General features: G+C 40.6%; 1 protein-coding gene across 4 annotated transcripts in view; it reads left to right on the top strand.

The window, feature by feature from the left end:
- Positions 1-13,954, top strand: part of BUB3 (BUB3 mitotic checkpoint protein) — a 35,600-nt gene continuing 21,646 nt past the window's right edge. For 2 of the 4 annotated variants that reach the window (XM_064595402.1, XM_064595404.1), the window contains exons 1-7: positions 34-192; positions 644-838; positions 1,375-1,444; positions 3,233-3,384; positions 6,209-6,367; positions 7,979-8,156; positions 8,637-8,853. In XM_064595402.1, the coding sequence (XP_064451472.1) occupies positions 644-838; positions 1,375-1,444; positions 3,233-3,384; positions 6,209-6,367; positions 7,979-8,156; positions 8,637-8,853 (971 nt within the window). In that variant the 5' untranslated portion in view covers positions 34-192. Of the gene's footprint in view, positions 193-643; positions 839-1,374; positions 1,445-3,232; positions 3,385-6,208; positions 6,368-7,978; positions 8,157-8,636; positions 8,854-9,818; positions 11,398-13,954 lie in introns of those variants that run through there. The other 2 variants (XM_045879022.2, XM_045879021.2) reach the window with 2 other exon arrangements.

Below are 13,954 nucleotides of genomic sequence, written 5' to 3' on the forward strand. Positions count from 1 at the left end.
CCGTCGCCGTGCCTCCGAGCGGACCAATTGGCTGCCTCGAGCGAGACGTTGGCGTTTGAAATTAGCCAATGGCGGCCATATGCTGGAGCTTCCTCTCCGCCTCTTTCGCCCAGCCCGCGAGTGCTCGGAGGGAAGCGAGGAGGTGGTGGCGACGGTCAGCGGCGGCCAAGTTGCTTCTAAAGGGAGCCCGAGGTAGCAGGGGCGAGGCGACGGGGTTCTGGGGCGGACTCTTTAGTGACATCCCAGGTCGGAGCCGGCCGCGGGGAACCCGTTTCGCTTTCAATCCTCTCTATTTTAGGAGCGTCCGGGGCGGTAGGCCTGGCGGAGGGGCCGGGGTGCGGGAGCCCGTGGTAGGCTATGCTGGGGGCTGCAGTTAGGGGTACCCCGGCGCGGGCCGGGCAGGTTGGGGCACCTAGAAGGGGCGGCGGGGTGTGGGGGGGTGAGTTCCGCCTGCGGCGGGCGCGCGGGGTCTGCGCAGGCGCAGACCCCGGGTCGCCGACGTTCTCTAGGTCCTTCCCCCCCAGGACAGCCCCCCGCCCCGTACGGCACCTCCTTACGGTGAAGTCCCCTGAATACGCGGCGTGCAGTCGGCCCAACGCCCCATCCCGAGCCCCTGGGGACTGACTGGTCGCTTGTTCCGTAGATGACCGGTTCTAACGAGTTCAAACTGAACCAGCCACCCGAGGACGGCATCTCCTCGGTGAAGTTCAGCCCCAACACCTCCCAGTTCCTGCTGGTCTCCTCCTGGGACACGTCGGTGCGCCTCTACGATGTGCCGGCCAACTCCATGCGCCTCAAGTACCAGCACACCGGCGCCGTCCTGGACTGCGCCTTCTACGTAGGTGTCCTCAGTTGGCGCACCTGCCCCCTTTGTTTTAGGATATCCTGTGCTGATACCGTCCTTCTACCAGTGTCGGGTAGAAGCCTCTGTCGGTAGTTACTTGGCCAGCTCTTAAGATTTCCCTCAACACTTGTCTTGAGCCAAATACAGGTTTTTGGGGGGTTGGGGTTATGCGGACGGCGGAAACGGTCTCCTCTTTCAAAAAGAGTAACCCTGCAAACTTGGTGGATATATGACGTGTGTATTTGAGATTTACAAGACAATAAAATTTGGTTGCCTTATCAGAAGGAAGGTTTTTTGTTTTCCCTAGGAAATAGGAATGCCCGTGTGCGCTCAGCCAGTGTGGTGAACAGTCCTTCCTTACTTTGCTGATGTCATTTTGGTGACCGCTTATTTGCTCTATTTTGTGTGTGTGAGAGCCCAGTGTACATCATCCTGAGCATAAAGTGAACAGTTGGCTGTAGAAACAGGAATTTTGAAACACTTAGTAAACGTCTCTAACTTTTGAATGACTTGAAACTTTTATTTTGTAGGATCCAACACATGCTTGGAGTGGGGGATTAGACCATCAATTGAAAATGCATGATCTGAACACTGATCAAGGTAATATGGGCACATTTTTATCAGTTTATTGTTTTCTCAGCTAGGGGACTAAAGTGTAAATGTTTATTTAGGAAGAGTGGTTCCTGAATTGCTTAGTTCCCAAGTTGTTTACAAGTAATAGTAGCTTCAGTTTAAGACTTTTTTGTTTAAATGATAACCATTAAATTACTGATCACAAAATATGCATGTACTTTCTCAGTAAATTCGTTCCATTAGGATCACCACTCTTAAGTGTTTACATGAAGTTGTCCTTAAGTATTTGACCTGTACCTGTCCTCAGAAGTGGACTGGACCCCATAGTAGTCTGCTGCTCATTAAGATTTTCCAGGACAGTGCTGATGTTTGAGTGTTCTCTTTTCAGAAGCTTATTTAGTTCAGACTGAAGGATGATAGCTCTTTAAAAATCTGGTATTATAAAATAGCCAGTCCTGTCCAGCTACTATGTTAATTCTGCTTGTGTGATGATTTAGCATAGAATATGCTTCAGTTACATTTATTGAATGAATAATAAGATGACATTTTTTTTAAGTTAGTTTCTTAGAGGCCTGGGTAGGAAATGACTTCACCAATTTTTTATGGTGACTTTGGAACAGAGCAGAAATGGAATGGAACTCAAATGTACAGAGCTCGTGGAGCATTAAAAACATTATTTTTGTATGTGCATACATTAAGTATAGATGTCCTTGAAGCAGGTGGCACGGCACAGAGGTGACTAGCTGAGCATTAGCGGGACGATGGGAGAATGCAAAGAAGATGAGCACGATATTTTGTCAAAAAAAAAAAAGACTCAGAAGAGGTTATTTCATGAAAGTCACTTTGTCATGTAACTTAGAACTGCAAAACTATTTGGTTTTGTTAGATTATTCTATATAGTAAGTTAGCTTGCAGGTTTGGGTCCTATTTGTTGGAAAACTTAGGGGAAAAAACACAAATACAAAGATTTTTGATATGGAGACCATAGTTAAGGGAATTAGCTGTTTATTCTCAGGAGGTCATTGCTGAACTTCATGAGGTCATTTTTTTTTCTTGTTTAAATGATACATTTTTTAAATAGGTAGTTGTCCTGTTTGAGGATCAGGATCACATATTTTTCTTTGTTGTATCCTTAGCATGTGGCATAGATTTTGGCACATACTTGACATTTAGTAGATGTTCGTTGAATGAATGGATGCGATAGTGTGAAGAGTTGAAATTGAAAGGAAAGAAATTGTCTGTTGGAAATTTGACCCACCATGAAAACCAAGTGGACTAATCATAAGACTCCCTGCCTGCCTTATCCCCTAGCTTTCAGATATCCTGTTACCACGTAAATAAGTTTCTTATAAATGTTGGCTTTAATGCAGTAAGTTTTATCCAGATCCAGGAGACCAGAGTTCTCTACTCATTCTTTCATTCAGCAGGTATTTGAGTACCTACCGTGTGTCAGAACCTGCAGTAGATAAAGTCAGAACTATGGTGTTCAACAAGGTTTCTGATTTTAAGGAATCTAGAATCAGATGAGGGAAAAAAAGTCAGATATGCCACCAATTTAATGTAATGTGAAATTCAGGTCAGCCTTTGGTATGTACCATTTTACTGAATCAAACCATGCATTGTAAGGTGAACAGAGAGGAATGGATGACTATTGATAGTCATGTAGAAATTTTTCTATATGCAGACATTTTCATTGAGTTGGTGGAAGGCGATTCATTATAGTTTAATCAATGTTTCCTTCTATTGTTCACTTGAGGAATCTTTGCTTAGTGGAGGTAGTAAAGGTGGGTGATTTTTTTCTTTCTCCCCCTATAGAAAATCTCGTTGGAACCCATGATGCCCCTATCAGATGTGTTGAATACTGCCCTGAAGTGAATGTGATGGTGACAGGGAGTTGGGACCAGACGGTTAAACTGTGGGATCCCAGAACTCCTTGTAATGCAGGGACCTTCTCTCAGCCTGAAAAGGTAGGCTCTTTACATTCAAAATAGAAATTATAATCTTTGGGGTGATTTGATTTGATACACGTTTGATGAATATGGTGTTGAATTTGAAGGTTAATTAAGAGTTGATGAGAGGTGCCTGGCTGGCTCAGTCAGTAAAGAACACGACTCTTGATCTTGGGATTATGAGTTTGAGCCCCACATTGGGCGTAGATTACTTTTAAAAAAGTTGATTTTTTTTGAAGCAAAGGGATTGGATTTTGGTATTTGGGTCAGCTTTTTTTTTCTGTTTGTTGTCATCTTTGTACTGGATAGTAGTGGCTTAAATAAACCCACTGCTCTGTATTGTTAATGCTTTAAATCCCGGGACTAAGAAGCAACTCAATGCCTTTTCAGAGAAGTCATTTAGCAAAGACTGTTGGATTGCCTTAAATTGGGTTTGACATGCCCAAACCAGGAAGTGGGACAGAGCATCACTCATTTTCACTTATGACCTGAGGTTTCATTTGAGTGGACTGTTAAGAAGGTGGAATGGGGGGCGCCTGGGTGGCTCAGATGGTTAAGCGTCTGCCTTCGGCTCAGGTCATGATCTCAGGGTCCTGGGATCGAGTCCCGCATCGGGTTCCCTGTTCAGTGCAGAGCCTGCTTCTCCCTCTCCCTCTGCCACTCCCTCTGCTTGTGCTCTTCTGTCTATCTCTCTGTCAAATAAATAAATAAAATCTTTAAAAAAAAAAAAAGTGGAATAGGTTATCTTGAAGTTGAAATTAGTGAGAAAGGTGTCCTGTATTCCCTGGGGTTTGCCATTTATTTATTTATTTTTAATGTTGACAGATGTCGTTTGAAGGCTCTCCTGAAGAAAGCTTTTTTAAAACTGAAACTTTGTGTATTATTCTGATCTTTTGATCTGTACAATGAAAGTGTAATTGAGCATTCTTGCTCTATCCTCATCAGACTTTATCAGGTGGTAGTTAATTTTAAAGATTGATTGTTTTAGCAGTTTAAAGGTATCCTTCACTTGAGTCTATTTCCTTAGTGTAAATATACTATTCAGTTCCTGTTGGCCATCATTATATACTGTAGGGCATCCAAAGAGCCATTATTTCTGTCACATCACAGTCGAATCTACTCCTGGCAAGACCTTTGTTCAGAATAAAATAATTGCATTGTTTCTAGTTTTGATTTATGGTTGTATGTAACATGTTAAGAGCTGTGATAAATTGCTGACAGAATATTGTATAATGGACAGCCACACTGAATCAAGCTGCTTATTGGTTCAGCAAGGTTCATTATGTCACCTTTTTTAATACTTTCTTTGATAAATGTATATACCTAGTCAGTAGCATGACAGTGGTTTCACATGATTTACGATCAGTGGGGATGGAAAGCCCTATTAGAAGCTTGTGTGTCACCTGTATAGTAAAGATTTAAGATAAAATTCCCAATCTGATTGTACTGTTATAAATCGATCTCTTTCTGGATTCTGTGTTTTTCAAGTTTGGCGTTTCACATGTCTTAGGTTAATTTCTATTTTTCTGCAGACATTGTGCTTTCTGAATAAACTGCAGTAGATCTCGCATTTCTCTTATTTAAACATGCTTACGTTAAATCTACTGTTTTGAATCTTTTTAATTCCTGATTTTTCCCTTAGTCAAATTAGTTGTTGAATTTTAAGGTCAGAAATCTGCGACTCTTGGGTTGTTGTATTGTTAAACCTAACTTGGTATTTTGGGGTGGTGGTATATAGTTAACACATCAGTGATTACTAACTTTGTGGTTTAGTTACTGAATGTTAAAGAGATGTCTTACCAGGCCGTGGGCTCTCTTCATTTTTTAATAGTGATTCTTCGGGTTTTAAAATATTAAATCAGATTAAATTAGAGTTGCTTCTTAGCTGAAAGTAATAACCAGAGTACAGTTTTATGCCTGAAGTCTAGATTTAAAAAAAGTATTTAATATGATCAGGAAAATACATTTTGGCACTATTTTCATGAATTTGCTGTTTGAATTTGACATATTTGAAAACAAACCACTTGAAATACTTGCTGGCAGGAAATTCTATGATTATAAAGGAATTTTTTATGGAAATTTTTTTAATACCGTAAAAAGGGCATTATGTGGGGAAAATAGATGCCTGTAAGGGAGAAAATGCTTTTTAAATTTTCGCTGAAGATGAACTTTGTCTTGAGTGTTTAGTAGGACATCAAGGCACAAGAATGTGCTTTGTCACATGCCAGACCACTGTTCTTTTAATTTTGAGTACATATGCCACCAAAAGCAGCTAAGCAGCTAATTAATGGTGGCTCCTTCATTCTTCTTGGAAAGGCCTTTTTATTCACTGTGACAGCTAGAGAATCAAGATTTTTAGAGTTAACAACATGAAATCTTTTTTTAAAGGGTGGTCTTAGACAAATAACTTGGAAAATGATTATTTTATGAAAAGCTAGAAGCCTATCGAGAGGTATCTTGAATTGTTTTTATGACTTTATTATCCTTTTTTGAGTAGTTTTTACACTTACATTGTTACTAAATGAAACAAGAAGGCTGGAAAAATTGCTTAATAATTGAATTTGTTTTAGTAACCAAGAGAATTAAGTCTTCAAAAGTGTTTTTGCAGAATTAATTAGAATGTACATTATATGATACATGACTAAGTGTTAAGAATATTTTGGATTGATTATTTTGTGCACATTACTTGGTTTGTGTAACCGTAGCATTTAAAATTTAATGCCTGTGTTTGAGAACCTGATCAGCTAACTTTTATGGTTTCACAATTAGTGGACTTCTTTGGGGACAAAATGGCCTGTTTAGGCAAATAGGCGGATTTAGTAAGTTTTGGTCTTCTCGAAAGGTGTATACCCTCTCAGTGTCTGGAGACCGGCTGATTGTGGGCACTGCAGGCCGCAGAGTGCTGGTGTGGGACTTACGGAACATGGGCTACGTGCAACAGCGGCGGGAGTCCAGCCTCAAGTACCAGACTCGCTGCATCCGGGCATTTCCAAACAAGCAGGTACTGACCTATTCCCCACCCCCTGTTTGCGAATTTGAAAATCAGATCTCATCTCATTGGTCACTGCCTTTTAAAGCTTTGCTTTTTAAAAAATGTTTTGAGTACTGATTTAGTTACATTTTCAACCGCCTTGTGTTATAGAGTGGTGTGTTAACCCAGTTTCATATAAGATCTTGATGTTCAGAGAGATTAAGTAATCTGTCAGTGGTTTGAATAGAGGTCTTCTGATTTTCTTGGTCCAGGATGCTTGACAGGTATATGGTAATCAGAGAGCGTTTTGCACATATTTCAATTTACCAAGCCAGTGATTTCAAATTTAAATCTGGAAATTTGGGATTATGGAATTTGCTGTACTCTTTTTTTTTTGCCTCTTTGTAACTCTGATACTAATTGAGTTCTTTAGCTGGTCTGACAGCAGAACTTGGATTTTTTTTTTAAGAGAAGGCGATAATCCTTAGGTAATGACTACCTCTTTTGAAACATGGGGTAGGTTTCCCTCCCCGTCGTCACTGCTAAACAAGATTGCCCTGTTTATTAGTGAGCCTCTTTTCCCCTCAAATCCTTAAAGTTTGAAGGAGAGTTGGTGGTGGTGTCAGCTGCTATAAGAATTTTATGAGAGGAAAAGTCATTAAAAACGACAGATATCTTTGAAATCTTTTGCTGTCCTTTAATGGTTGAGGAGCTAGATGCAATTGTCAGTTATTCTCTTGGCCCTTTATCTCGAAAGGCTGGTACCTCACATGGTGATCACAGTTCTTTTTCTCAGGAAATTGTAAATTTCCATTGAAGATAAGGCATTGAAGTTATGTGACTTTTAAAGATTTGACTGTGATTGTAAGATATCCTTGTATTTATAAATATTATTTTTATGTCTTATGTCTAAAACTTTGTTAGTATAAATGTTTCTAGTTGATGATGGAAGTTTAAGATTTCACTGATTTTTTTTTTCCTCAAGTAGTTTTCCAGGAATAATTCTTTTTCATACCTTTAGAATTAAAAAATAAAATATAGGGTTCATATTAATCATATCCTTTAGTTTCTTTGACATACTGTCATTTCAAGGAAAGGTGAGAAAAGGTTTGAAACGGCAAACTACTTTGAAGATTGTTGAAAATCTGTGTTGTTTGTGTGTGAACTCAACATGCTCTACTTAAATGCAAAAGGCAGAATGACTGAGGTGGAAAGCTGGTGTTCTCATTGATTCGGATCATTGATACCCGCCCCCCCCCCCCCCCGCCCCTGCCGAAGGACACACAGTTCTTAAGAGTTGTTGGAGGTGAAGAGGCACAGAGCACAAATTTGAGCCCCCTCTGGACAAGACAACAAATAAATGATACTGAAGCACTTTAAAATTCTTGTCTAGATTTGACAAAATTACTAGATGTGATAGCCTTATTTTTCTTTTTTTATAGAATGGGTATAAATGTTCTTTAACTCTTGGACTGGTCATAGCTATGTTAATATAGTTTAAAACCTGTACCCGGTTAAAAGCTGGCTGTAGTTTCGTTTCTGAAATAATCCTCTTTAGTGCAGATTGAATTTGGAAATTAGTGCCTTGTTTTTGGAAGCTGGAGTAACTGTTTTTGTCCTTCTCTGGTTCCCTCTTGACAGGGTTATGTATTAAGCTCCATTGAAGGCCGAGTGGCAGTTGAGTATTTGGACCCAAGCCCTGAGGTACAGAAGAAGAAGTATGCCTTCAAGTGTCACAGACTAAAGGAGAACAATATCGAGCAGATTTACCCAGTCAATGCCATTTCCTTTCACAACATCCACAATACATTTGCTACGGGTATGGCATAGCATGTGTGCGTACATCCCATCGTTGAGAGAACAATTTTGCTTTATTTTATTCCAGTTAAATTAATTGTAGAGAGAAAAGGGGGTGAGGGGTAGAGGGAGGGGAGGGGTAGAGAGAGAATCCTAAGCAGACTCCGCACTGAGCGCAGAGCCTGCCATGGGGCTTGTGGGGCTCGATCTCACAATCCCAAGATCATGACCTGAGCCAAAATCAAAAGTCGGACACCCAACCGACTGAGCCACCCAGGCGCCCCAACAATTTTGCTTTAACTGAACGTGAGACAATTAATTACACTCAGGAAGAGTTTTTAAAAAATTGTGCTTGTTTTTTCTGACATTTAGGAAGTAAAAATTTTATCGTCTGTGGGGAAAATGTAACTTCTGTGACCTTAAAAATTAACCATTAAGGATAATGGTTTTTTTCTGTACCTGCTTTTAAGAACTATTTTACTGCTTTTGAAATGACTTGCAGGTGGCTCTGATGGATTTGTAAACATTTGGGATCCATTTAACAAAAAGCGACTGTGCCAGTTCCATCGATACCCCACCAGCATTGCATCCCTGGCCTTCAGTAATGATGGGACCACGCTTGCAATAGCATCGTCGTATATGTATGAAATGGATGACACAGAACATCCTGAAGATGGTATCTTCATTCGCCAAGTGACAGATGCAGAAACAAAACCCAAGTGAGTATGCTTCACCTGTATTTGAGCCTTTTCTTGCATTCAACCCAGGATTTATTAATTTTTCTAAATTCATGAATAGCATTGTTGATGCCTGCTCGATATTACAGCTGACTGTAGGGTTGGAGTTGATTTTATCTTGTTCTCCCCAAGCTTTCAATATCCGTAGGTTGATAGACGTCTGATGGATAAAATTGTGCCTAGTTGTTTGGTAGAGAAGAATGTCAAACTCTCATTCTTCTTGAATAGGCACTATTATTTGAATCTCTGGAGTTATTACTAGCTCATTGCTTCAAAATTAAGTTGAGGAATTCAAGAATAATTTATTTTAGCAAATTCTGTTTAAGATATTTAAGAATTTGAACTGCCAAAAATCTTTCCTCTCCACAGAGGTTGTTTCTTTAATATTTACACAAAGTGAATGACCTTCAGGTCTTACTGGAAACCCAGAGTAATATGGCCTTGCCTGGAATAGCAAATTTCCGTAGTTTTGAAATTTTCATAGCTGTCTTTGGCTCTTGGTTGTAACTGTTAACAGAGGGGAACGATTTACATTTTTTTGGTACTACCAGGGCAAAGCTCTTTACTTAATTACCTGCACCAGGCCTGAGGACTTAGGCTCTTGTTAAACCATAAAATACTTACCCCAGGGGTCTTTGTCTGTTCTCTGTCCCTCTCTGTCCAGGCCTCAATAAATATGGAATGACTGAATGTTTTCAGGATTCTTCTACTTGTCTGAGTTAAAATGGTTTAGCACCCTTGCTAAAGTGGTTGAGTCCCTGAAAAGGGGCAGAGTATTAAATATTCAATATCATGCATACTTTTACACGTTTGACTTTAGCAAAGACTTAGCATGTGAAGCCTGTTGGATAAAGGGCTGTGTTTGCATTTAATCTCTCACTTTTGTGTTTCTTGTCCTGGCCGGCCATTTTGATCTCATGCTGTTCTTTTTTCTTTTGAACTTGTAGGTCACCATGTACTTGACAAGATTTCATTTACTTAAGTGCCATGTTGATGATAATAAAACAATTCGTACTCCCCAATGGTGGATTTATTACTATTAACAAAGAAACCAGGGAAATATATTAATTTTAATATTATAAGAACCTGAAAATAATGGAAAAGAGGTTTTTATTGATTTTTTTTTTTAAACGAACACTTTTAAGTGCATGAGACGGTTGATGGTTTGTTGCATTAAGGGTATTCTGGGCAAACAAAATTGGAGGGCAGTGATTACACTTTTGAGAATCAGTTTTGACCTTGACAATTTTTGTTTCCACTGTGGAAATACATGTTTGTAAATAAATATAGGTAATAAAAATCCTTTTGCATTCTTTCTGGACCTTAAATGGTGGAGGAAAAGGCTCTTGAGCCATTTGTTTCTTTTGCTGGTTGTAGTTGCTAATTCGAAAGCTGCTTCAGACTGCCTCATGAGGAGGTTAATCTACAATTAAACAGTATTTCCTCTTGGCCGTCCATTATTTTCCGAAGCAGATGGTTCATCGTTTCCTGGGCTGTTCAACAAAGCAAGGTTAAGGTTAGACTCCTGGGAATCAGCTAGTTTTCAATCTTATTAGGGTGCAGAAGGAAAACTAATAAGAAAACCTCCTAACTTCATTTTGTGACTGTAAACAATTATTTATTAGCAAACAATTGATCCCAGAAGGGCAAATTGTTTGAGTCAGTAATGAGCTGAGAAAAGACAGAGCATATCTGTGTATTTGGAAAAATAATTGTAACGTAATTGCAGTACATTTAGACAGGCATCTATTTGGACCTGTTTCTATCTCTAAATGAATTTTTGGAAACATTAACAAGGTTTACATATTTCTGTGACATTTATATAGTTCTCATGTCCATTTCAGTTGCCCAGCCGCTGGTGATTAAGGTTAAAAAGAAAAAAATTATAGTGAGAATGAGATTCACTTTAATGTAATGCCCTGAAACAGAACACGAACTTCGCTTGGCCTGTTCCAGCTAGTTCCACATAGTGTTTCTGTGGTCAGACTTTGGTGTTTATTTATATTATTTGCAAATGTATGTTTTGAATGGGCCTTGGACCTTTACTGAAATTTATCCATGACATGTTTTTTAAGAAATTCTTTTGATACAGAGAAAGGTCTTTTATTTTCTGAGTGTTTCAGTGAAAACTTAGTGTAAGTCTGAACCCATCTTTTGAAATGTATTTTCTTCATTGCAGGTCCACCTAATCATCTCGTGAAAGTGGTTTCTCTATGGCAAGCTTTGTTTTGCTTCCTACAAATACATACTTATCCCCTAAGGGATGCGTTATAGTCATTGTGGACACCTTATTTAGTATGTGGATTTCTCTGTTTTCTGTCTGAACAAAAAACTTGTCTGTGTGCCCTTTCATGCTGACTGTATAGGATGAGGAGTCTTTGTGTCCTTGTGTGGTAGTCCAAAGAATTGTTTTTACCCCCAGAAAGCCCAGTTGCTGTTTATGAGCAGCTAGAGCTCTTTTTGTAAAATAATTTAAACCTGTTATTTCCATGCTGTCTAATAAATCAGAGATTCAGAACCCTTAAATGTTGGATGTTTTTAAATGTTGGTAATTAATGTAATTTACTTCATAAAAAGGCTTCTGTAAAGCAAAACTCGCTTCATCAAGGGCCTGGTGGGGATGACATTTTACCTTTAAGTCCACACTGCCTCGTTTAATTATGTCTATTCTGGTGTATGTTGGGGATTCAGTCCCGGCTAAAGTGATCTGTTGGAGTTCTGCCATTTCCCTCATGCCCTCTTGCTGGATCAGCAGGGCCCTTGAGCCGACTGTGTAGCGTCACAGGGTGGGCACAGACAGTGTGGCAGCTGACGGGCGCCCTTTGGCAGGACTGTCCCCGTGCTGGTGCAGTAGGGCTCATGTGGCTCACACATCCTGCGCTGCTGCGGCCCATTGTACGCGCACAAACAGCCAAATGACACACCTGTCTGTGCTTATCCATCAAACGCTAAATCAAAGTGAAGCCCTTGGGATGGTAAATAATGTCATAGCCAGAGACTGATGGCATTGGTTCTTCAGTGCGATTATGTGCTTTTCAGAGTCGCAACCACTTGGTTGAGGACAAAGCATAAATTTAAAACATTGTTTAACTGAAAGGGAATTAATACGGTATTGTAAAAGGTGACTAAAATTAAAGCAATGTTGGGGACCTGTTTTGAGTTCGTGGTGTGGGAGAGCTATTTGTGTACTTACATCTGGATGTCCTCTGTCTCTTGAAACCAGATGTGTCTCAACCTGAATGTGTCTCCCTACCCCCCCTTGTGGACCTGTTAACCCGCTCTCGTTCACAGTTTGCCTGTTTGGGATTATAGCCACCTTTCCCCCAAATGACCCAGGGGTAATACCTTAGTGTTTTCCTTGATTTCCTTCCTCCATATTCTCTTCACTGTTTTTAAGTGTCTCTTCTGATGATTCTTCTTTCTGCTGCTCCTCTCCCACTGCCCCTCACCCAGCTGGGGAGTACAGCAGCCTCCAGCCTCCGCCCGGAGTTCTGCGTCTTCTGGAACAGTGACTTTCAGACCTTTTAGCTGGGATCCAAGTAGGAAATACATTTGAACAGAGGTCAATCCAGTATGTGTAATAGAAACAAATTTCATAAAGTATTCCTTGCCCTTTGTACATGTGATGCATCTGTTTTTTTTTCTTTTTCTTTCCTTTTTTTTTTTTTTTTAAAGATTTATTTATTTGACAGAGACAAAGCGAGAGAAGGAACACAAGTGGTGGGGGGAGAAGGGAGAAGCAGGCTTCCCGCTGAGCAGGGAGCCCAGTGCGGGGCTCAATCCCAGGACCTTGGGATCATGACCTGAGCCGAAGGCAGACACCTAACAACTGAGCCACCCAGGCGCCCCTTGCCTTGCCTTTCTTTTCATTCTTTCTTTTTATTATTTCCTTTCTTTCTTTCAAGAAATGCTGGTTATGGCCCCCTGAACTGATTTTATAACACATGCCTTGCCACCTCTAATTTGGGAAAGCTGCTCTATACCACACAAGACTTTAAAAACGCTTGCTCTTTTTCTCATTCTGTGCTTGGGATTGTCCAGTGCTCCCCTTTGCTCATAGAAGTCCCTGAATCACTTTACGAGAAGGCATGTGTCCAAGGCCTGCAGATCACCAGGAAGCCACTGCCGACTGTCCAGGTGGTCTTAGAAGAATGGAGCTGGGGCTGACCACTGGGGATTCTGACAAGTAGATGCTTATGTGGGGGCAGCAATACCTGGTTTGAGTTCTTCTGTGTAGAAACTTAAGGGTACATCAGCAGTTCCTCTTGTAGTGGGGAAAATCCAGGCCTGATTGGACGGAGGCCAGACCTCAAAGTTTGCCTTTGGCATTCAAGCCCTTTATTGTTTTGCTTTTGTTATCTGTTAAAGAGGTGTGTCCTAAGTTGTTTTGCTGTGTATGCATCGCTTCAGTGAAAAGGGATTGGGTGGTCAAATAAGATGATTTCTTCCCCAGGAGGAGGAGGCTCAGTGCACGTTATCTGTGCTAGAGTTTGGAGAACTCCAGCAGTAGAGCCATACCTGATACTTTGTTAAACCTAGTTTTCCCAAATGTGTTTGCCCCTGAGCCTCTACTCGTTGCCCCATTCCCTTCTCCCCACACCCTCCATACCCCCCATCCCCAACGCTGTACTTTTTACCATTTCCCAGAGAAAACATTAGGATTCTGTACTCTGAGTGAGTGCCGGGCTGTTTGCTTTACTGTTGCTCAATTACACACACTGACTACCAGATTTCACAGTCTGCTCAGGCTTTTCCCTTTTCTGAATTGCCCTTGCAGTTTTAATTTGAATCCTTCTGCAAGGTCCTGTTCAGGATCCTCTTGGCCATGAAGCCTTCCAACCTTACTCCAGCTTACAACAGTATATGCTTCCTCAAAACTTGCATGAAGCACTTCTTGTTTATATACCTTTAGCATATACTGCCTGGCATTTTAACATTTTTGTATGTACACACCTTGCCTCCTGTATTACATTCCATCAAAAGCAGGGACTGTATCTTTTTGTACTCTGGCACATGAGCATTGGGCCACTTTGGTATAGCTGGATAATAGAGGTGATCCCTTTTTCAAAAGCAATTTTCAATA

The sequence above is a fragment of the Mirounga angustirostris genome, unplaced genomic scaffold, assembly GCF_029215605.1.
Source record: "Mirounga angustirostris isolate CCGP_5_RB_7025 unplaced genomic scaffold, mMirAng1.0.hap1 SCAF_6, whole genome shotgun sequence".
NCBI lineage: Eukaryota > Metazoa > Chordata > Mammalia > Carnivora > Phocidae > Mirounga > Mirounga angustirostris.